Genomic DNA, 25376 nt, shown 5'->3' on the forward strand with positions numbered 1-25376 from the left:
ACACTTTAAAAACATAACCACAGCCACGCAGAGTTATCGTACTCATCTTGAGCATTAATTTATACCGCTCCTTCGGCAACAAATGAATGATCAGATTATTTATTTTATTCGATAAATGCTTGGGGAATCGCCCACCGCACGTGGCCGAGGGCGAGCCTACATTCAATAATTTGCAACAGAGAAGCAAACCCCAAACTATTTCTAAACGCTCGCCCACGATGTCAGGTAAACAAATACATAAGTAGTGCTTTACATCCGACAATTAGCAATTCATTGCTTCTCCAGGCCTCCACCAGCAAGCCACTGCATCAACACGGAATTAGCATACTGCATGTTCCGAGTATATATTCCCACAAATAAGTATACCCTGTGTTAGATCCAGTGTGGCAAATGTAGTCATATCTAAGTATAAGTGACAAGAAATATTTCAGGGTTTAATTTAATACCCGCAATTGGGATATGAATAGGACGCCTCAGCGGTTTCAGTTTTTTCAACTAAACAGATTTACACCCCATTCAACAGCAAGGCGCAGCTCACCAGGTGCAGTTTATAAATGAGCGTGTTTCTACTTTCCTTTAAAAAACAGAGCGTGCACCGGCAGGAGTCCGCACGCACGGCAAGAGTCTGGGCTCAAACAAAGCGTGCACAGTCAGGAGTCAGAGTGCACCGGCAGGAGTCCAGGCCCAAACAGAGCGCGCACTGTCAGGAGTCAGCGCGCACTGTCAGGGTCCGAAGAGAGCACGCCCCTTCAGGAGTCCGCGCTCGCCTTCCCGTGTCCTTAACTTCAGTGCAAACCCAAAGCCAGCGCCAGCAAGTGCTCCACAGAAGAACACAGCATGGGAGTACGTAAAGCACGTCTTCGCAGATTTATGCTGTTGGCTACACGTATTTCCAAAATAAATAAGTGGGCCTCCGTGCAGCAATTATATTCCCACACAGGCCAGCTTGAGAGGCGTGTATGTGGTAGCAGTCTAAAGGCGCGCGCTGGTTCCTGTCGTCATTCAAGCTTTAGTCAGCAGTATGTCTTGGCTACCCGGGACAGAGCACTGGCAGGGGCAATGCGAGAGACAGAAGCAGGGCGAGTGAGCGCGGCGAACGCGCCAATTAAAAACAGATGGCGCCCTTGCTCGTACCCGCAAGCCATAGGCCATGGGCGGATATATTTCCTGGGAAAAGTGGGACATGCACCCACCTTTGCCCAATTACGTGCTGTCTTCGCAAGCAACGCCCAATAGAAAAAAAGGTAAAAAAGAAAAAAAACACACACACGAGCGAGGTCGTTTTCCTAGAGCAGAGCATGCATGCTGTGCTAGGCTCGACCTAAAAAAAATCAGAAAGTGAATGCCCAGTTTTTATGTCCTGTCTTTGGAAGGACGAATTGAATGCCTGGGTTCTACTGCTTGTATTGTATTCTATATGGGTGCAAGAACTCCAACTACAACACATTCTGTCCTTAAACTGGATCCAGGTCTAACACACTTCACAACCCTCTAGAAAACAAAGAGTATCACTTTACCAAGAGAGAGAAGGGCTTGGTGGATTTCCTTCATCACATTATTGTAAAGTTCCTTCTGCCATTCGTGTAAAAGCTTCCACTCCTCTTCAGAGAAATAGGCTGCAGTTTCATGCAGAGTCACCTGCATCTGGAACAGAAAACAGAAAAGTGCACATGAAATACTGACAAACTTAGATGAATGAACTATCATAACTAAACATTCATTTTAAATAAGGCGTTACTTCACACTTTTGCAATCATATCTACAATTATGAGGCTCAGATCAAAGGAAAAGAAACACAAATAAAAATAATAAACATTGTCTAATGTTATGTGAAGCACCTGGTTTATATAGTCAGTTGCCCCAGTATTGGAACTTTCTTAGATTCCCATGCTTTTGTATCATTTCCCGTCATCGGAATGGGAGTCTCGGTAACAAAAAAACCATAGCAGTAGGTACAAAAGAGAAAGAAAAAGGCCTAGGCGTCATTCCCTTTTGTAGCATATCACCCTCTTTTTGTAAAAGAGACCAAACTTAGGCATCAGCCAATCAGAAGAGCCTCACCCCATAGAACCCTCCTGAAGGAACCTCAGAGACTCCGATTTTCTACCGCACGTTGTGCTTAGGGAGTCTCCTTGGAGCTCTGCTCATTTCATCTCTTCTCAAAGGTTTTTTCTTCAAGTTTTCTCTTCAGGATTGTAAAAGGATGGCTGATAAGGAAAAGAAGAGGGCCCTTTTCAAGCCATGTTCCACCTGTGGCAAGAAAAGGTTGTTTATGGAGGATAAACATAAGGCTTGTATCTATTGCCTCTATCCGGATCATAAGGCAGAGGACTGCAAAATCTGCCGCACTTTTTCTACCAAGACCCTCCGGGATCGTGCTGGTAGACTTCTGACCTGGCTCCAGAAACAGAAGGATGGAAACACGGAGTTTCCAGTGACAGTGAGGATTCATCGTCAGATGTGTCAACTAGAAGGTCAGTCAAAAGGGGTAGGGGTTCCCCTTCTCCTTCTGTGGAATATCCTTCTAAGGCCTCAAAAAAGACCCCCAAAGAGTCTGAGAGCCTAGGTCCAGGTGAATCTCCTCACCATAGTGAAAAGGAGAGGGTAGGACCTTATACGCCTTCCAAGGGTTTGAAGACTGATCCAGCCTTCAAGAAACCCTCTTCCCAATCTTCTGACAGAAGTTCCAAGTCCTCGACGATGAAGGCGTCGTCGACGGAGGTTCCGTCGATGAAGTAATTGAAGCCAAAGTTAAAATTGGTTCCGTCGACGGGCTCGTCGACGGAACATTCTACGACGAAGGGATCGTCGCCGAGAAAGGAAGCGTCGACTACAGTTCCAACAGCGTTGAAGGGAGGGTCACCGACGACGGCATCGTCGACGAAGGCGTCGACGACTACAGCGACGTCGACGGCGTAGTCGACGACGAGAGTGACAGCGTCGTCGACAATGGTGACAACAGTGTCGTCGACGAGAGCCTCGACGATGATAACTTTATTAACCACGACGGCTGGATAATCGACAATTTCATCGTCGACGACGCCTATCTCGTCGTCGAGTGTACAAGCGTCCACGAGGCATGTTCCGTCGACGGAATCAACGACGGCTGCACGCACAGTACCATCGTCGACGGAACCATCAACGATTTTGGCATCGGAGAAAAGGATCACTATTTCTGTCACAAGAATTACGCCGGAGATGACATCTCCTAGGAGAGTAACCCCCTTGCCACCAGCTCTGCTATTTGATGAAGAGGAGTCGGATGAGGATGATCAGGACTCATATGGCTACGCTAACAGTCCCTTTCAACTTCTGGTCAAATGTCAGGAGACGGACTCTGAAGGAGGGTATGACCTGCATAAGATGCTGCAGGACTACAAATCTAAGGCTACAAGGCCGGTTCTGGCTCCAGTAGTGCCAGCATCCCCTGTCTCGGCTCTTGCCTCAGCGGCTGCTCCTGAATTACCTGCTCAGGCGTCCCCTCAGCCACAGGCAACTATTCCGCAAGAGCCTTCCAGACCTGCAGACGGCCATGATGATTCCTCGGATGAGGATCTTGATTTGGATCATGAAACTGATCAAGCTACTGAATGGGATGAATACATCATTCTGGACCCTCCATCCCCATGTCCGGATCCGGTGGATTCCCCACCACCGGACGTAGGGGGTTTTCATCAGCTGATGAAAAGAGCGGCTGGCAGGTTCAAGTTGGCTATGCCTGCGGTGGCCTCGGAATGTTTCTTGTTTGACTTCAAGGAACCTTATCGGAAGACGACAAGGTCCATACCTATAGTGCAACATCTGTGGGAGGAAGGCCTTAAGGCTATGAAGAACCCAGCGACGGTGGTCCCTTTACTACCGCGTCTAGATAAAAAGTACAAAGCACCCGACAATGGATCAGCTGCCTTAACGGGCCACCCAAAACCGGACTCAGTTATTTCGCAAGCGGCGCAGAGAACATCCCGCAACCACTCTGCACCCTTAACAACTCCTCCGGACAAGGAAGGAGGGAGATTGGACAATGCTGGGAAGAGATTTTCGTCGATGGCGAGTCTTCTGGTGCGAGCAGCCAATGCCCTGGCAATATTGGGCAGATACGACGGTCAGCTTTGGTGTGATGTCGCTCCGTTCCTGGATCAGCTTCCTCCAGAATCGAAATCAGAGGCAAAAAAGATCTTACAAGAGGGGGAGGCGACTTCAATAGAGATCATTGACTGTGCCATGGACATTGCCACAACGCCGTTTCGTTCGTTGGCTGGAGCTGCAGTCCTCCGTCGCCAGGGGTGGCTGAAGGCGACCTGGTTTCGACCTGAGATCCAAAATAAGGTCCTAGATCTTCCCTTTGATGGGAAAGTGCTATTCGGAAAGCTAATTGACGACACTCTCCAAGACATCAAAAAAGACACTGAGACCGCCAGATCTTTGGGTACGCTTCAGTACCGCAAGACTCCTTTTAAAGGATCTAGAGGCAGAGGTACGAACTACAGAGGATCATATCAGCAACAGCGATATTCATCCTACGGCTCAGGTTCCCAGCAATACCGGCAGCCTTATCAACAAAGGCAGAGCCAATCCTCCAATTACTCCAGGCCTTACAACGAGGGGAAACAGGCTCGCCAGGGACGTGATACGTCTAAGCGACAATAGCGGCCTCCAGGCTCTTTCTACTGTTCCCTCCTCCAAGAAGTCATCAGTTGGAGGCAGGGTAACCAAATACCTTCGGAATTGGTCCAAGATAACATCGGACCGTTGGGTGCTAAACATCATTCGAAAAGGCCATACCTTGGAATTTACGCAAATCCCACCACCCAAGCCCCCTGCAGCAATTCCATCGAAACACCTGCGCCTTCTGTGGTTCGAAGTTCATCAGATGCTCCAGAAGGGGGCTATAGAGCCGGTTCCCTCCGACTAAAGAGGACAAGGATTCTATTCCAGGTTCTTCCTGGTAAAGAAGACGCTGGAGAAATGGCGCCCCATTTTAGATCTCAGGGAGCTCAACACCCATCTCATCTCCCTGTCTTTCCGGATGGTCTCTCTTCAAGACATCTTGCGGCTGATCAATCCGGGGGATTTCATGGTCACGCTCGATCTTGAGGATGCGTACTTTCATGTACCGATTCACCCAGCACACAGAAGGTTTCTACGATTCACAGTAGGCAAGAGCCACTTTCAATTCAGGGTTTTACCCTTTGGTCTTCGCTCAGCCCCGAGGATCTTCACGAAGGTGCTGGCGCCAGTAGCAGCATTCCTGCAAAGGAACCATTTTCAATTATTCCCCTGCCTGGATGACTGGTTGCTGAAGGCACCGTCCAGGGAAGCATCGCGGGACGCTGTTCAGGCTTGTACAAACTGGTTTCAAAACCTGGGACTCACTTTAAACAAAGACAAATCATCTCTGGATCCGTCCAGAAAGGCACGTTTCCTGGGAGCCATCCTGGACTCAAAACTCTCAAAGGCTTTCCCAACCCTGGAAAGGACGGAAAAACTGCAGACTTTGGCTCGAGACTTACAAAAAAGAAGGTGTCTTTCAATACGCCGCTACAAATCTCTGCTGGGGGTAATTTCATCATGCATACCTCTGATTCCTCACTGCAGACTGAGAATGCGTCCTCTGCAGGAACAACTAGTCATCCAATGGAAACAGATTCACGGATCATTCGACGACAGGGTGACCGTCACTCCGATGATGAGAACAGCGGCCTTATGGTGGACAGATCAGAGAAATTTGTCCCAAGGCTTCCTGCGCTGAGAGAGGGTCCTGGTCTTTTGCGGCGGACTGTGTGTATTTTGCTTCGTGGGCTGTGAATCCCTACTTGCTGCCTGTCAACTCCACTCCTCGCGGCCCCCGCTCCGCGGGAGCCGCTCGTGACCACTGTCAACTGGGACACACCCCCGGGAGAGGAGCTGCTGGAGACGCCTACTACCCTTGCGGGACTGCGAGGACCAGCGGGCGTAGTGTTCTTGACTCGCCGCAGCTGGTCCTCTTCCCGCCCCCTCCCGCCTGGATTTTAAAAGAACTGCGGGCAGGGACTTCGGCGCTTCCGGCGCTGAGAGAGGGTCCTGGTCTTTTGCGGCGGACTGTGTGTATTTTGCTTCGTGGGCTGTGAATCCCTACTTGCTGCCTGTCAACTCCACTCCTCGCGGCCCCCGCTCCGCGGGAGCCGCTCGTGACCACTGTCAACTGGGACACACCCCCGGGAGAGGAGCTGCTGGAGACGCCTACTACCCTTGCAGGACTGCGAGGACCAGCGGGCGTTGTGTTCTTGACTCGCCGCAGCTGGTCCTCTTCCCGCCCCCTCCCGCCTGGATTTTAAAAGAACTGCGGGCAGGGACCTCGGCGCTTCCTGCGCTGAGAGAGGGTCCTGGTCTTTTGCAGCGGACTGTGTGTATTTTGCTTCGTGGGCTGTGAATCCCTACTTGCTGCCTGTCAACTCCACTCCTCGCGGCCCCCGCTCCGCGGGAGCCGCTCGTGACCACTGTCAACTGGGACACACCCCCGGGAGAGGAGCTGCTGGAGACGCCTACTACCCTTGCAGGACTGCGAGGACCAGCGGGCGTTGTGTTCTTGACTCGCCGCAGCTGGTCCTCTTCCCGCCCCCTCCCGCCTGGATTTTAAAAGAACTGCGGGCAGGGACCTCGGCGCTTCCTGCGCTGAGAGAGGGTCCTGGTCTTTTGCAGCGGACTGTGTGTATTTTGCTTCGTGGGCTGTGAATCCCTACTTGCTGCCTGTCAACTCCACTCCTCGCGGCCCCCGCTCCGCGGGAGCCGCTCGTGACCACTGTCAACTGGGACACACCCCCGGGAGAGGAGCTGCTGGAGACGCCTACTACCCTTGCGGGACTGCGAGGACCAGCGGGCGTAGTGTTCTTGACTCGCCGCAGCTGGTCCTCTTCCCGCCCCCTCCCGCCTGGATTTTAAAAGAACTGCGGGCAGGGACCTCGGCGCTTCCGGCGCTGAGAGAGGGTCCTGGTCTTTTGCGGCGGACTGTGTGTATTTTGCTTCGTGGGCTGTGAATCCCTACTTGCTGCCTGTCAACTCCACTCCTCGCGGCCCCCGCTCCGCGGGAGCCGCTCGTGACCACTGTCAACTGGGACACACCCCCGGGAGAGGAGCTGCTGGAGACGCCTACTACCCTTGCAGGACTGCGAGGACCAGCGGGCGTTGTGTTCTTGACTCGCCGCAGCTGGTCCTCTTCCCGCCCCCTCCCGCCTGGATTTTAAAAGAACTGCGGGCAGGGACCTCGGCGCTTCCGGCGCTGAGAGAGGGTCCTGGTCTTTTGCGGCGGACTGTGTGTATTTTGCTTCGTGGGCTGTGAATCCCTACTTGCTACCTGTCAACTCCACTCCTCGCGGCCCCCGCTCCGCGGGAGCAGCTCGTGACCACTGTCAACTGGGACACACCCCCGGGAGAGGAGCTGCTGGAGACGCCTACTACCCTTGCGGGACTGCGAGGACCAGCGGGCGTTGTGTTCTTGACTCGCCGCAGCTGGCCCTCTTCCCGCCCCTTCCCGCTATAAATAGGTAGCAGAATCCACGTATGCGGGAGCGCGCCGGGAGAAGCCCGGGACAAGGGCGGGACCGTCTGTGACCGTCCGGGGCCGACAGAGGCCGGGCAGGGCCACCTCATTTTTACATCTGCATCGGAACCCAGGTAATACGGAGAAAAGCTGCACATCTCTAAAGTAGGACGCGATAAGACCCAATAGTACCACTGTGCCTCAGACACAGGGATAGGTACTGGGAATAGCCATTGCTTTTTAAGACTCCATACCTACACCTCCAGTAGACTTCTTATAGTCATTTAAGTCAATTTCAAAATCTCATCTACTGGAGCAAGAGTAATTTTCACATTTCACCAGTGGATATCCATACATCTCCAATGGCTTTAAAAAAGTTACGATCACGCACAATATTTATGAGACGTATGGGCACTGAGGAAGCAGTCAGGAAATCCTCCGATACAGCTTTGAAGCATGGCCAAATATCTAGTACCCCGGCAATTAGCAAATACTTTTCTGCTCTATCTCCGAAAAAACAACTATCTATCATCAACTCTGAAGCAGGAAATAACTCTGATCTCATGGAATTTAAGGAGGAAAAACAGCCTCCTACTTCAAACCAACAACACGTACCTAATTTAAGTGACTCAGATTCCGAAGGTAACCATAAGAAACACTCAGTAACTGAGGAATTACAAAAGTTGGATCACGAGGTATCCCACTCTACACCTCTAAAACCGATAAAATCTTTAGGTAGCCAAACTAGTTTTGAAGTATCTATGTGTAACAACACGAAGTCAGCAAATGATAAATCGGATTTACCGTTAACCCAAGTAAATCTAATTGTAAGTTCCTCAGAAAAATCACCTTATCAACCTTCAGCACATGAGTCTTTTCCAGATCCCTTTTACCCAAATCTAAATTTTGCAAACCCAACAACACCTATGTCAAAAGCACTTTTTTCCTTGCAGGAGATACTGGAATCAGTACTTACTCATCTAGGTCACATCTTAGCAAACTCGGATGATACTCTCGATGTTCAAACTGGTATACTCAAATTTTTAGTCGATGAAAAAAGGAAAAAAGACTTATCTAAAGTAACAAAAAAACAACAAGAATACGACAAAGCGTTAAATCCGGAAGGTCAATTAACAAATTGTACTATAAATACACAGATTCCAATCAAATGTGACACAAGCACACAAACATCCGAAGTAGTAATACCTGAAATAAAAACAAAGGAATTAAGAAGAAACAATAGTTCACCCACTACTTACTCACTTAAAAAGCTCTTCAGAGAAGAACCGAAAAATACTACCAAACACTACTCCATTTTTTCAAAGTCTACACAAAAATCAGACTTACACCAAACCGGGTATACCAGCGATGCCCAGGTAACAACTATTCAAAATGAACTAGAAGAAGCCCATAAGGATGAGACCTCAAAAACAAACGGAACCTTAAGTGCTAAGGGGAATAAAAGGAGAAGAAAGCCATTAAGAAGAATTCACAAAAAAAAGGTGCGCAAACTTAAATTCCAAAAACCAACAACTCCGACAAAAACTGCAGAGGAAAAAAATGCTATTATAAACCCTAATACTTCCAAACTCAAGGTACCTTCAAGAAACCAAACTACATTAAATACGAAATCCTTGAATCCAAAAGCAGATATATATCTTCCGGTTACATCAATTCATAACATCGGGCCGACAATTAATGGAGCAGGAGAAAAAGACATCGGAAAATCTTCGCCTGGGGTAGGAACATCATCAAAGCATTTAATAATTGAAGAACTCTTCCCCACTGACAATGTGCCACTGAACCGAGGAAGAATAATTAATCTTCTTCAACAAATACCCTCCCTATATTCTCTCACAAGTAATGAAATAGACCTGGTGACTTTCCCGAAAAAAGAAAATAACAAATTAGTGCTGGTATCTTTCTGGTCACCAGTACTCCCAGGGATAATTCTCAGAGAGAAGGAAACATTACATAAAAACGGCTACGATGTTATTGCAAGATCAGAACCTAGGAAAATCACATATAATAAAGGATTCAATGGCCTATTTAATATTGCTACACAAAGCATAAGTCAGCACAATAACTTCATAAATCTGGAAGAGTCTGTACCATATGCTCTGGGAAATGACACCCTAAAAATCCAAGTGAACAAAGGTGAAAGGTCAGTATGGAGTCACGATTCAGAAGGAAGCGATGTCGAAAAATCAATAAAATCTTGGGCTAGGATATCGGAGACACTAAACAGTAAAAAAAATCTTTAACCACCAACAATATTCTGTTTAGTAAAGGCTTGAGCATCACATCCTGGAATATGGCCGGGAAAGCCACTAACAAAATGACCGACGCCATAAAAAATCATCCCGACATCCTGGGCCTCCAGGAAACTTGGGCAACAAAAACCTTCTGCCAGAAAGGATACTACGTCTATGACATCCCTGCAAAGAAATCCAACCGGGGCCACGCAAAGGGTGGGCTGGCAATCTTACTTAGTGAGGAATACCTATCGTCTCAAGAAAATATAGAGACAAAATCTGAAAACTTGCAGTGTATTAAGGTGGCATTGACAACACAACCCACAGGTCCCCGCAATGCAATACTGCTGTTTAACATTTATGCCCCACCAGGCAAAAATCACGATGCCCTTTTTGATGAGATAATGGAATCAATCAGCCACATCCTTGAAGATCGCTCCCATGTGCCATATCTAATTATGGGCGACCTCAACGGAAAAATTTCAAATAGCGAAATTGGAAAATGGGCTAATTTAACTCAAGAAGAATCTCTGGAAATGTCCTTCCCAAAATTCCCTAAGGGCAACAAATCGGATAAGAGAGGTAGGTCGCTTCTATCATTTCTACCAAGTATAAATGGGACAATACTTAATGGCAATATGGAAGGTGATATACCGGCATCATATACCAGACGGGGAAATGGAACTTCTTCTACTCTCGACTATCTAATCTGCGGGATGGATACAAAGGAGTCAGTTACGTACCTGTATACCTCCTTCACAGAAGAGAGCGACCACGCTCTTTTACATTTAACTACCCTCTGGATGCCCTATACCTCCTTCGCTAATCAACCAACATTCCACAAATCTTCAACTGAAGTTAATATCAACCAGAGGCGGATTTTTGGGAATTCTTCCACTTTGGACAACATTACTTCACTGGTCACTCATACCCAATTATTTACCAATATCCACTCAGAGGATCCTATCAAGAATTTCGAACATATAATCAATAAACTCAAGAATGCACTCCTAAATAAAACACAAATTCAAATTCAAAATAGTCTTTATTCGATATTTTTCAATCATGAAAGACATTTTACAATTAAAAAAGTGGTTGTTTTTGATACCCCACCCACTATCCCACAACAAAACAGCATCCACAATGAGTTATTTCATCATACAAAAAATAAAAAAAAATATAAATATACAAGGTAGAATAAATAACACACTGTCTCATCCTATTTACATTTTTACAAGATCATAAATTAGACCTATTTTAAAAAGACATTTATAAAAGCAGGTATAAAAACAGATTCATCAATACCAAAGTGCAAATTGACAGTAACTAATGCAATGAACATAATTGATCACTATTAATATGATGTGTAGATTTGGATAGCAGCAGGCGATAACTTTCCCATAATTACACCAGACTCATTTTTCGTGACCGGATAATCCATATCCAGTGCAAGAATTTCGACATGGCTATAACTACAGGCTGAGATGTATTGGTTCTTAAGACCCTAACAGCCTCAATTGCAGTTCTTAAGCCTAACTGGGCACAGATCGGTTTTAGCCATGACCGCCTGGGAACACTATATTCGGGACAAGCAAATAACACATGACCAATATTTTCATTTTGATCAGAACAGAAAGGGCACCTTGAGGTTTGGCTCTTATTCCATTTCTCCGTTAGGGCATTTAAAGGTAAAGTCCCCACCCTCAGTTGATGATACCTTTTTCTGTCCCCTGGCACAGTAATCCAGTCCCAGTAAGGTTCTAGGGCAGGTGCATGCTTAAGTTCTAGAAAATCGTTTGTAAAAGATCGATCAATACGGTTTCTAAAACACTTTGTCTCAATCATGCTCCAGTATAAATCTCGAAGTACCTTTTTTGGTGGAAATGCATTACTAACAGGATCATCCCACAAATGGGATAGTCCCATCGCCCTATAAATACTTCTTACATCTCAGCCAGACTATTTTGCAACCTTTATCCAGGGTTCGAATCTCTGAAAAGCCTTGGGCATACTGAGATAGTTCTGGGGTTACCCAGAGCCTTCTCCAGTAGGCTACAGATCTGTATCTAGCCATATTCTCAAAGCTATGGAATCCCAGATCATATTTTAAAGGTATCAGAGGTGATGACATTGGTAGCCCGGTAATATTACGAAGAAATCTATTCTGTGCTACAATCAGCTTCGTAAGATTACTTGGCCCCCAGAGTTCAGCTCCATATAGAACTGCCGCTCCTACCTTAGCATTATAAATTTTTAAAACTGGTCGGATAGGTTTAGTCTGAGATGTAAAAAGTTCCTTAGTAAGGGCTCCTGTTAGTTGGGCGTGTCTTGTCACCAACTCATTAGTATGCTGTTTCCAATCTAAGTTATGGGACAAGTTAATGCCAAGATACTTGAAAACCTGGGTCTGTTCAAGCTGGACCCCATCCATAGTAACCTTCCCTCTAATGTGTCATCGTTTATGCAGAACCATAAATTTTGTTTTACTTGTATTAATTACAAGACCGTGATCTGCACAAAATAATTCAAAAACTCCAATAGCCCTCTGAAGTCCCTGTTGGGTCTTGGATATCAGCAGGGTATCATCAGCGAACATCAACAGGGGGATCAGTCTACCTGCCAACTTTGGGGCATCTGTTGGTTGATGTTCAAAGTATCTGATCACCCTGTTGATATATAGCGAGAAAAGCGTTGGAGCGAGCACGCAACCTTGGCGTACTCCCTTCTCAATAGGGAATTTATCAGTGACACTGCCCTGTTGATTCCATCGCACTTGTGCAAAGTTATTATCGTGCATTCTCATTAGTAGGGACAGAATTTCATTAGGGATGCCCTGGTTTTGGAGGGTATTCCACAGCTTGTGGCGGGGGACGAGATCAAAAGCCGATTTTAAATCGACAAAGGCAGCAAAGAGCATCCCCCCCCCCCCCCCAGTATAACTACACGCCAGTAGATTAAGACAAATCTAAACACTTGGTCTATGGTACTTGTATGGCTACGAAAGCCTGCCTGCAGGGGAGACAAAATGTCCTGGTCATCTATCCACTCATGGATTCGCTGAAGTAAAAGTCTTGCCAGAACTTTCTGAATGCATGCGATCAGGCTGATAGGCCTATAATTGCCTGGATCCGAGCATACCCCCTTTTTATAGATGGGGATGATCTCGGCTCCCTTCCAGGTCTCAGGAATAGGTGAGCCCTTTGCGATAGCATTTACTAACAAGTGAATGTACGTGGCCCATAATTCTTTATCATGCATAAAAAGGTCTGCTGGAACAGAGTCTAGGCCCGGTGCTCTAGCTTTGGGTATATCATTTAGAGTTTTTAGGACATCGGCTTTACTGAAAATTAGGTGGCTCCCCAAGGTATCTACTGGGGCCACACACTCCTCTCCATCAATGTCCTCAGCAGCGAACTGGGTCGCATAATGAGTTACCCAAGCTTCTGGTGAAATATGATTCATGGGTTCTCCTCTTATAGCCCCCCTTCCCCATTTTACAATGTTCCAGAAGGGCGTCATAGATCTTTCCTCGCTTGCTTTGAGGAGATCCCTCCAATAGCCTTCCTCCCAGTCCCTTTTTAGGTCGAGCTGGCGTTGGAGCGCGAAGCGCTCCCGCCAGCGAGACTATAGTCACCTTCCTCCCTGTCAAGGGAGTAACAGCTGTGAACGAGCCCGATACAGACCTGGGCACGAGCCGACCCAGGTCTGTGAACGCGCTTCAAGGTTGAGCAGCTTGTGCACGTTTGTTGGACGTCAGGCGCTGCAAGCCCGCCAGACCAATTATCCCAGCATGAAACTCTACTTCCTGAGGCGCCACAAGACCAATCATCCCAGCAGGAGTCTCCACTTCCTCAGGCGCTGCAACAATTATCACAGCATGAGACCCACTTATCACAGCATGTCAACTGGCGCCCCAGGCTGCTGGAGCACTCAACTATAATTAATGTGCAGTTGAGTGCTCCAGCAGCATGGGGCGGCTCTCTGCATGCTGTGATAATTATCACTTTGGGGCCTCATGCTGTGATAATTAGGGCGGCATGCTCTATTTGCAGCACTGAACATTTTCAAAGAAGGCCAAGCAGTGACATTCATTGGAGACACTCACCCTCACGCCCTCACCCCCTCACCCCTCACACACCTCCTCACCCCTCACACACCTCACCCTCACACCCTCACCTTCACACCCCCTCACACACACCCTCACATAGCCTTACCAGCACAGCAAAACACAACACAACACAGCACAGCAAAACACAACACAGCACAGCACAGCAAAACACAACACAGCACAGCACAGCAAAACACAACACAGTACAGCAAAACACAGCAAAACACAACACAACACAGCAAAACACAACACAGCACAGCACAGCAAAACACAGCACAGCACAGCAAAACACAACAGCACAGCACAGTAAAATACAGCACAGCAAAACACAACACAGCACAGCACAGCAAAACACAACACAACACAGCACAGCACAGCAAAACACAACACAACACAGCACAGCAAAACACAGCACAGCACAGCAAAACACAACACAGCAAAACACAGCACAGCACAGCAAAACACAGCACAGCACAGCAAAACACAGCACAGCACAGCAAAACACAACACAGCACAGCAAAACACAACACAACACAGCAAAACACAACACAGCACAGCACAGCAAAACACAGCACAGCACAGCAAAACACAGCACAGCACAGCAAAACACAACAGCACAGCACAGTAAAACACAGCACAGCAAAACACAACACAGCACAGCACAGCAAAACACAACACAACACAGCACAGCACAGCAAAACACAACACAGCAAAACACAACAGCACAGCACAGCAAAACACAACACAACACAGCAAAACACAGCACAGCACAGCAAAACACAACACAGCACAGCACAGCAAAACACAGCAAAACACAACACAGCACAGCAAAACACAGCACAGCACAGCAAAACACAGCACAGCACAGCAAAACACAACACAGCACAGCACAGCACAACACAGCAAAACACAACACAGCACAGCAAAACACAGCACAGCACAGCAAAACACAGCACAGCAAAACACAACACAGCACAGCACAACACAGCACAGCAAAGCACAGCACAGCAAAACACAGCACAGCAAAACACAACACAGCAAAACACAACACAACACAGCACAGCAAAACACAGCACAGCACAGGACAGCACAGCAAAACACAGCAAAACACAGCACAGAAAAACACAGCACAGCAAAACACAGCACAGCAAAACACAGCACAGCACAACACAGCACCGCACAGCACAGCACAGCACAACACAACACAGCACAACACAACACAGCACAACACAGCACAACACAGCACAGCACAGCACAGCACAACACAGCAAAACACAGCACAGCAAAATACAGCAAAACACAGCAAAACACAGCACAGCAAAGCACAGCACAGAAAAACACAGCAAAACAGCACAGCAAAGCACAGCACAGAAAAACACAGCACAGCATAGCAAAAAACAGCACAGCACAGCAAAACACAGCACAACACAGCAAAACACAGCACAGCAAAGCACAGCACAGCAAAACACAGCACAGCACAGCAAAACACAGCACAGCAAAACACAGCACAACCAAGCACAGCACAACCAAGCACAGCACAACCAAGCACAGCACAACCAAGCACAGCACATATTCTCAAAGCCATGGAATCACATATTCTCAAAGCTATGGAATCCCAGATCATATTTTAAAGGTATCACAGGTGATGACATTGGTAGCCCGGTAATATTACGAAGAAATCTATTCTGTGCTACAATCAGCTTCGTAAGATTACTTGGCCCCCAGAGTTCAGCTCCATATAGAACTGCCGCTCCTACCTTAGCATTATAAATTTTTAAAACTGGTCGGATAGGTTTAGTCTGAGATGTAAAAAGTTCCTTAGTAAGGGCTCCTGTTAGTTGGGCGTGTCTTGTCACCAACTCATTAGTATGCTGTTTCCAATCTAAGTTATGGGACAAGTTAATGCCAAGATACTTGAAAACCTGGGTCTGTTCAAGCTGGACCCCATCCATAGTAACCTTCCCTCTAATGTGTCATCGTTTATGCAGAACCATAAATTTTGTTTTACTTGTATTAATTACAAGACCGTGATCTGCACAAAATAATTCAAAAACTCCAATAGCCCTCTGAAGTCCCTGTTGGGTCTTGGATATCAGCAGGGTATCATCAGCGAACATCAACAGGGGGATCAGTCTACCTGCCAACTTTGGGGCATCTGTTGGTTGATGTTCAAAGTATCTGATCACCCTGTTGATATATAGCGAGAAAAGCGTTGGAGCGAGCACGCAACCTTGGCGTACTCCCTTCTCAATAGGGAATTTATCAGTGACACTGCCCTGTTGATTCCATCGCACTTGTGCAAAGTTATTATCGTGCATTCTCATTAGTAGGGACAGAATTTCATTAGGGATGCCCTGGTTTTGGAGGGTATTCCACAGCTTGTGGCGGGGGACGAGATCAAAAGCCGATTTTAAATCGACAAAGGCAGCAAAGAGCATCCCCCCCCCCCCCCCAAGTATAACTACACGCCAGTAGATTAAGACAAATCTAAACACTTGGTCTATGGTACTTGTATGGCTACGAAAGCCTGCCTGCAGGGGAGACAAAATGTCCTGGTCATCTATCCACTCATGGATTCGCTGAAGTAAAAGTCTTGCCAGAACTTTCTGAATGCATGCGATCAGGCTGATAGGCCTATAATTGCCTGGATCCGAGCATACCCCCTTTTTATAGATGGGGATGATCTCGGCTCCCTTCCAGGTCTCAGGAATAGGTGAGCCCTTTGCGATAGCATTTACTAACAAGTGAATGTACGTGGCCCATAATTCTTTATCATGCATAAAAAGGTCTGCTGGAACAGAGTCTAGGCCCGGTGCTCTAGCTTTGGGTATATCATTTAGAGTTTTTAGGACATCGGCTTTACTGAAAATTAGGTGGCTCCCCAAGGTATCTACTGGGGCCACACACTCCTCTCCATCAATGTCCTCAGCAGCGAACTGGGTCGCATAATGAGTTACCCAAGCTTCTGGTGAAATATGATTCATGGGTTCTCCTCTTATAGCCCCCCTTCCCCATTTTACAATGTTCCAGAAGGGCGTCATAGATCTTTCCTCGCTTGCTTTGAGGAGATCCCTCCAATAGCCTTCCTCCCAGTCCCTTTTTAGGTCGAGCTGGCGTTGGAGCGCGAAGCGCTCCCGCCAGCGAGACTATAGTCACCTTCCTCCCTGTCAAGGGAGTAACAGCTGTGAACGAGCCCGATACAGACCTGGGCACGAGCCGACCCAGGTCTGTGAACGCGCTTCAAGGTTGAGCAGCTTGTGCACGTTTGTTGGACGTCAGGCGCTGCAAGCCCGCCAGACCAATTATCCCAGCATGAAACTCTACTTCCTGAGGCGCCACAAGACCAATCATCCCAGCAGGAGTCTCCACTTCCTCAGGCGCTGCAACAATTATCACAGCATGAGACCCACTTATCACAGCATGTCAACTGGCGCCCCAGGCTGCTGGAGCACTCAACTATAATTAATGTGCAGTTGAGTGCTCCAGCAGCATGGGGCGGCTCTCTGCATGCTGTGATAATTATCACTTTGGGGCCTCATGCTGTGATAATTAGGGCGGCATGCTCTATTTGCAGCACTGAACATTTTCAAAGAAGGCCAAGCAGTGACATTCATTGGAGACACTCACCCTCACGCCCTCACCCCCTCACCCCTCACACACCTCCTCACCCCTCACACACCTCACCCTCACACCCTCACCTTCACACCCCCTCACACACACCCTCACATAGCCTTACCAGCACAGCAAAACACAACACAACACAGCACAGCAAAACACAACACAGCACAGCACAGCAAAACACAACACAGCACAGCAAAACACAGCAAAACACAACACAGCAAAACACAACACAGCACAGCACAGCAAAACACAGCACAGCACAGCAAAACACAACAGCACAGCACAGTAAAACACAGCACAGCAAAACACAACACAGCACAGCACAGCAAAACACAACACAACACCCCACACCACAGCAAAACACAACACAACACAGCACAGCAAAACACAGCACAGCACAGCAAAACACAACACAGCAAAACACAGCACAGCACAGCAAAACACAGCACAGCACAGCAAAACACAACACAGCACAGCACAGCAAAACACAGCAAAACACAACACAACACAGCAAAACACAACACAGCACAGCACAGCAAAACACAGCACAGCACAGCAAAACACAGCACAGCACAGCAAAACACAACAGCACAGTAAAACAGCACAGCAAAACACAACACAGCACAGCACAGCACAGCAAAACACAACACAACACAGCACAGCACAGCAAAACACAACACAGCAAAACACAACACAGCACAGCACAGCAAAACACAACACAACACAGCAAAACACAGCACAGCAAAACACAACACAGCACAGCAAAACACAGCAAAACACAACACAGCAAAACACAGCACAGCACAGCAAAACACAGCACAGCACAGCAAAACACAACACAGCACAGCACAGCACAACACAGCAAAACACAACACAGCACAGCAAAACACAGCACAGCACAGCAAAACACAGCACAGCACAGCAAAACACAACACAGCACAGCACAACACAGCAAAGCACAGCACAGCAAAACACAGCACAGCAAAACACAACACAGCAAAACACAACACAACACAGCACAGCAAAACACAGCACAGCACAGGACAGCACAGCAAAACAGCACAGAAAAACACAGCACAGCAAAACACAGCACAGCAAAACACAGCACAGCAAAACACAGCACCGCACAGCACAGCACAACACAACACAGCACAACACAGCACAGCAAAACACAGCACAGCACAGCAAAACACAGCACAGCAAAATACAGCAAAACACAGCAAAACACAGCACAGCAAAGCACAGCACAGAAAAACACAGCAAAACAGCACAGCAAAGCACAGAAAAACACAGCACAGCATAGCAAAAAACAGCACAGCACAGCAAAACAGCACAGCAAAACACAGCACAGCAAAACACAGCACAGCACAACACAGCAAAACACAGCACAGCAAAGCACAGCACAGCACAGCAAAACACAGCACAGCACAGCAAAACACAGCACAGCAAAACACAGCACAGCACAGCAAAACACAGCAAAGCACAGCACAACCAAGCACAGCACAACCAAGCACAGCACAACCAAGCACAGCACAACCAAGCACAGCACAACCAAGCACAGCACAACCAAGCACAGCACAACCAAGCACAGCACAGCACAACCAAGCACAGCACAGCACAACCAAGCACAGCACAACCAAGCACAGCACAACCAAGCACAGCACAACCAAGCACAGCACAACCAAGCACAGCACAACCAAGCACAGCACAACCAAGCACAGCACAACCAAGCACAGCACAACCAAGCACAGCACAACCAAGCACAGCACAACCAAGCACAGCACAACCAAGCACAGCACAACCAAGCACAGCATAACCAAGCACAGCATAACCAAGCATAGCATAACCAAGCATAGCATAACCAAGCATAGCGTAATAAAGCACAACAAAACATAGCATAACAAAGCATAGCATAGCAAAACAAAACATAGCATAGCAAAACAAAACATAGCATAGCAAAACAAAACATAGCATAGCATAACAAAACATAGCATAACAAAACATAGCATAACAAAACATAGCATAACAAAGCATAGCATAACAAAACACAACATAGCATAGCATAACAAAACACAACATAGCATAGCATAACAAAACACAACATAGCATAGGATAGCAAAACTAAACAGAGCCTAACAAAACATAGCCTAACAAAACATAGCCTAACAAAACATAGCCTAACAAAACATGGCATAACAAACCATGGCATAACAAAACATAGCATAGCAAAACATATAATAGCATAGCAAAACATAGCATATCAAACAACAAAACATAGCATAGCAAAACATAGCATAGCAAAACATAGCATAGCATAACAAAGCATAACAAAGCATAGCATAACAAAACATAGCATAACAAAACATAGCATAACAAAACATAGCATAGCAAAACAAAGCATAGCAAAACAAAGCATAGCAAAACAAAGCATAGCAAAACAAAACATAGCATAGCAAAACAAAGCATAGCATAGCAAAACATAGCATAGCAAAACACAACACAACATAGCATAGCATAACAAAGCATAGCATAACAAACACAACAAAGCATTGCATAGCAAAACAAAGCATAGGATAGCAAAAAAACAAAGCATAGCATAACAAAACAAAGCATAGAATAGCAAAACAAAACATTGCATAACAAAACATAGCATAACATAACAAAACATAGCATAGCATAACAAAGCAAAACATATCATAGCCTAGCAAAACATAGCATACCAAACACAACAAAACATAGCATAACAAAACATAGAAAAACAAAGCATAACACACACAACCACACACACACAACCACACACACATAACCACAACCACACACACAACCACAACCACACACAACCACACACACAACTGTCTATCGATCTATCGCCCTCACTCTGTCTATCGATCTATCGCCCTCACTCTGTCTATCGATCTATCGCCCTCACTCTATCTATCTATCGCCCTCACTCTATCTATCTATCGCCCTCACTCTATCTTATCGCCCTCACTCTATCTTATCGCCCTCACTCTATCTTATCGCCCTCACTCTATCTTATCGCCCTCACTCTATCTTATCGCCCTCACTCTATCTTATCGCCCTCACTCTATCTTATCGCCCTCACTCTATCTATCGCCCTCACTCTATCTATCGCCCTCACTCTATCTATCGCCCTCACTCTATCTATCGCCCTCACTCTATCTATCGCCCTCACTCTATCTATCGCCCTCACTCTATCTATCGCCCTCACTCTATCTATCGCCCTCACTCTATCTATCGCCCTCACTCTATCGCCCTCACTCTATCTATCGCCCTCACTCTATCTATCGCCCTCACTCTATCTATCGCCCTCACTCTATCGCCCTCACTCTATCGCCCTCACTCTATCTATCGCCCTCACTCTATCGCTCTATCTATCGCCCTCACTCTATCGCTCTATCTATCGCCCTCACTCTATCGCTCTATCTATCGCCCTCACTCTATCTATCTATCAATCTATCTATCGCCCTCACTCTATCGATCTATAGCCCTCACTCTATCGATCTATCGCCCTCACTCTATCTGTCTATCGATCTATCGCCCTCACTCTGTCTATCGATCTATCGCCCTCTCTCTATCTATCGGTCTCAGTCTATCTATCTAATCGCCCTCACTCTATCTGTCTATCTATCGGCCTCACTCTATCTATCTATCGCCCTCACTCTATCTTATCGCCCTCACTCTATCTATCGCCCTCACTCTATCTATCGCCCTCACTCTATCTATCGCCCTCACTCTATCTATCGCCCTCACTCTATCTATCGCCCTCACTCTATCTATCGCCCTCACTCTATCTATCGCCCTCACTCTATCGCCCTCACTCTATCTATCGCCCTCACTCTATCTATCGCCCTCACTCTATCTATCGCCCTCACTCTATCTATCGCCCTCACTCTATCTATCGCCCTCACTCTATCTATCGCCCTCACTCTATCGCTCTATCTATCGCCCTCACTCTATCGCTCTATCTATCGCCCTCACTCTATCTATCTATCAATCTATCTATCGCCCTCACTCTATCGATCTATAGCCCTCACTCTATCGATCTATCGCCCTCACTCTATCTGTCTATCGATCTATCGCCCTCACTCTGTCTATCGATCTATCGCCCTCTCTCTATCTATCGGTCTCAGTCTATCTATCTAATCGCCCTCACTCTATCTGTCTATCTATCGGCCTCACTCTATCTATCTATCGCCCTCACTCTATCTTATCGCCCTCACTCTATCTATCGCCCTCACTCTATCTATCGCCCTCACTCTATCTATCGCCCTCACTCTATCTATCGCCCTCACTCTATCTATCGCCCTCACTCTATCTATCGCCCTCACTCTATCTATCGCCCTCACTCTATCTATCGCCCTCACTCTATCTATCGCCCTCACTCTATCTATCGCCCTCACTCTATCTATCGCCCTCACTCTATCTATCGCCCTCACTCTATCTATCGCCCTCACTCTATCTATCGCCCTCACTCTATCTATCGCCCTCACTCTATCTATCGCCCTCACTCTATCTATCGCCCTCACTCTATCTATCGCCCTCACTCTATCTATCGCCCTCACTCTATCTATCGCCCTCACTCTATCTATCGCCCTCACTCTATTTATCGCCCTCACTCTATCTATCGCCCTCACTCTATCTATCGCCCTCACTCTATCTATCGCCCTCACTCTATCTATCGCCCTCACTCTATCTATCGCCCTCACTCTATCTATCGGCCTCACTCTATCTATCTATCGCCCTCACTCTATCTATCGCCCTCACTCTATCTATCGCCCTCACTCTATCTATCGCCCTCACTCTATCTATCGCCCTCACTCTATCTATCGCCCTCACTCTATCTATCGCCCTCACTCTATCTATCGCCCTCACTCTATCTATCGCCCTCACTCTATCTATCGCCCTCACTCTATCTATCGCCCTCACTCTATCTATCGCCCTCACTCTATCTATCGCCCTCACTCTATCTATCGCCCTCACTCTATTTATCGCCCTCACTCTATCTATCGCCCTCACTCTATCTATCGCCCTCACTCTATCTATCGCCCTCACTCTATCTATCGCCCTCACTCTATCTATCGCCCTCACTCTATCTATCGCCCTCACTCTATCTATCGCCCTCACTCTATCTATCGCCCTCACTCTATCTATCGCCCTCACTCTATCTATCGCCCTCACTCTATCGCTCTATCTATCGCCCTCACTCTATCTATCAATCTATCTATCGCCCTCACTCTATCGATCTATCGCCCTCACTCTATCGATCTATCGATCTATCGCCCTCGATCTATCGCCCTCACTCTATCGATCTATCGCCCTCGATCTATCGCCCTCATTCTATCTATTTATTTAGATACTGATCGCCATCACTCTATCTATCTGTCTAGCTATCTATCGCCCTCACTCCTATCTATCTATCTATCTATCCCGCTCACTCAATCTCTCTATCGCCCTCCCTCTATCTATCGCCCTCCCTCTATCTATCGCCCTCACTCTATCTATCTATCCCACTCACTCTATCTATCACATCACCACAGCATCACTCAGCACCACCACAGCATCACTAAGGGGCACAACAACATCACTATGCGCTACCACAGGATCATTGAATGCCACAGCATCACTAGTCGCCACCACAACATCTCTCAGCCCCACCACAGCATCAATCTGTGCAACCATTTACCAACAACTGGGTCAAATATGATCTCTCAATGTTTCAAGCTTTATTACAAATGTCACAAAAAGAGGTTAGTATTTCACTTCTGTTCTTGGATTTTCGTCACAATAAAATACACTGAACATATTCTTCACAAAAGTTATTTACAAAAGTTTAAGCTATTGCCATTATAAATTACAATAACTTTGATTTAAGTATTAATTATTAAAAAAATTCAAAGCCATTGTTATTTGTAATATCAATACATCTAAGTCACGTGAATACAACACATATTGCAATACAAATGCTATAGGTGTCACAAGTTATAACTATTGGCATTGTAAATGACAAAGCTATTATTTTTGCTATTTTCAAAACCAACACATATATAAAAAATGTGTCATTTACAATACCAATAGCTCAAACTTTCCTAATGCGAGACCTTATGCATTGCAAATGCTTGTTGCACTTGTTTGTACCTTTTTATACGCAACACGTGCATCCCTTATTTTATTTATATCTTTTGTCTTCACAGCATCAGACAATGCCTTATAAGCACCCCTGCAGGATTTATCGTACCACTGGTCTTCCTTTCTTACTGGCCTACGTTGCTTTTTGGTAACTGATTTTACAAAAAAAATTTTTTACCTATTAAAAAAGTCATCATGGATCCTGCTAACTTCAAATATCTGAGTAAATAAAACACAAAAGGCCTGTTATGGAAAAAGCACAACCATCAATAAAAACAAAAATCGGAACTTGCCTGCTGCAAAAAAACTTAATAAACTCATTCGAGCACAACATTTGAATTTCTCTATAACAACTAAGGTAGAAATCAACAAACTAAAAAACCAAATACGAAGAGAGAAAAATAAGCATAAAAAACTGCAGCAGGACCGTAACTGGGTTGATATCCAAACAGCTGCTAAAGACCATAATCAGCGAAAATATTGGTCTCTAATTGCTAAAATGACTGGATCGAAGAAAAAACTTGAAGCTATCCCAGTCTCGCCTGAGGACTGGGAAATATACCTGCAAGATGTATACAAACCAAATCCATCTCACCTTAAAAGGAAGGACGGCGATACTACAGCGGAAAGGAACAACACTAAAATCACTAAGATCTCGTCAATTTCCATCGCAAACCATAATCAGAAAAGCGAGAAGCACTGGTGCTTCAGGCCCTGACCAAATTCCCATCAAGGTCCTCCAAACAGACCCCAAGGAATGGAGCCAGATGCTTTCCCCCCTTTTCAATCACATCTTTGAAACCGGAGAAATACCGAAGTCATGGCAGGGAAGTACAATCATTCCAATATATAAAAAGGGGAATAAAAACACTGCCAGTAACTATCGGCAAATAGCACTGATGGATGCTACTGGGAAAATTTTCGCTGCAGAAGTATTAGATCGTTTAAAATCTTGGGCATTTTCACAGGGACTTATACCAATGTTTCAGGCAGGATTTCGACCCAACCACTCCGTCATTGATAATATAGCAATACTTCAGTCCATTCTTGACAAATACACAGTGGGGCGATCACAATCAATATATGCAGCCTTTATAGATTACTCTACTGCTTTCGATCGGGTGGACAGACCGACTCTGTGGATCAAACTGAGGAGGTTGGGTATCCCCGAACAATTGCTCCGGGTTGTTGTTAATCTCCACAATAACACATGGTGTCGAGTTCAAATGGGGAGCGAAAAAGGTTTAACCAATACAATTCGCACGTCCAACGGCCTCAAACAAGGGTGCCTTCTAGCGCCGATCTTATTTTCATTGTACCTTAGCGACCTACCACTTTATCTGCAACAGGGTTCCAGTTTGCCCCCAAAGATCGCTACACAAAGCATACACGCTTTACTATATGCTGACGATATAGTAATGTTGGATCTGACGCCCTTTGGATTACAAAGACTACTCGATATTCTACACAAATACTCCAAAGATAACTTTTTAATCCCCAACCTAAATAAAACAAAAGTGGTTTCATTCTCCGGGAAGAAAAAAGGTGCAAAGTTCTGCTGGAGGTTGGGCGGAGAACGTATAGAAGAGGTCGAGGAATACACATATTTAGGTAGGATTTTTTCAAAGAATCTGAAAAATATTAAGCAAATTAATCATCTAAAAATGAAATCCGAGTTACATGCTGGGGCCTTATTGAGACTGTATTCGGCCACTGGGAACAGGCA

At 46.2% G+C, this 25376-nt stretch overlaps 1 protein-coding gene across 1 annotated transcript in view; it reads right to left on the reverse strand.

The window, feature by feature from the left end:
• LOC144770918 (uncharacterized) overlaps positions 1-25376 on the reverse strand; it is a 124655-nt gene that overhangs the window by 31608 nt on the left and 67671 nt on the right. Inside the window, exon 2 of the mRNA XM_078655733.1 lies at positions 1518-1644. Coding sequence (XP_078511859.1) covers positions 1518-1644 — 127 coding nt within the window. The remainder of the gene's footprint in view (positions 1-1517; positions 1645-25376) is intronic.

Source organism: Lissotriton helveticus, chromosome 7 (assembly GCF_964261635.1).
Source record: "Lissotriton helveticus chromosome 7, aLisHel1.1, whole genome shotgun sequence".
Lineage (NCBI taxonomy): Eukaryota > Metazoa > Chordata > Amphibia > Caudata > Salamandridae > Lissotriton > Lissotriton helveticus.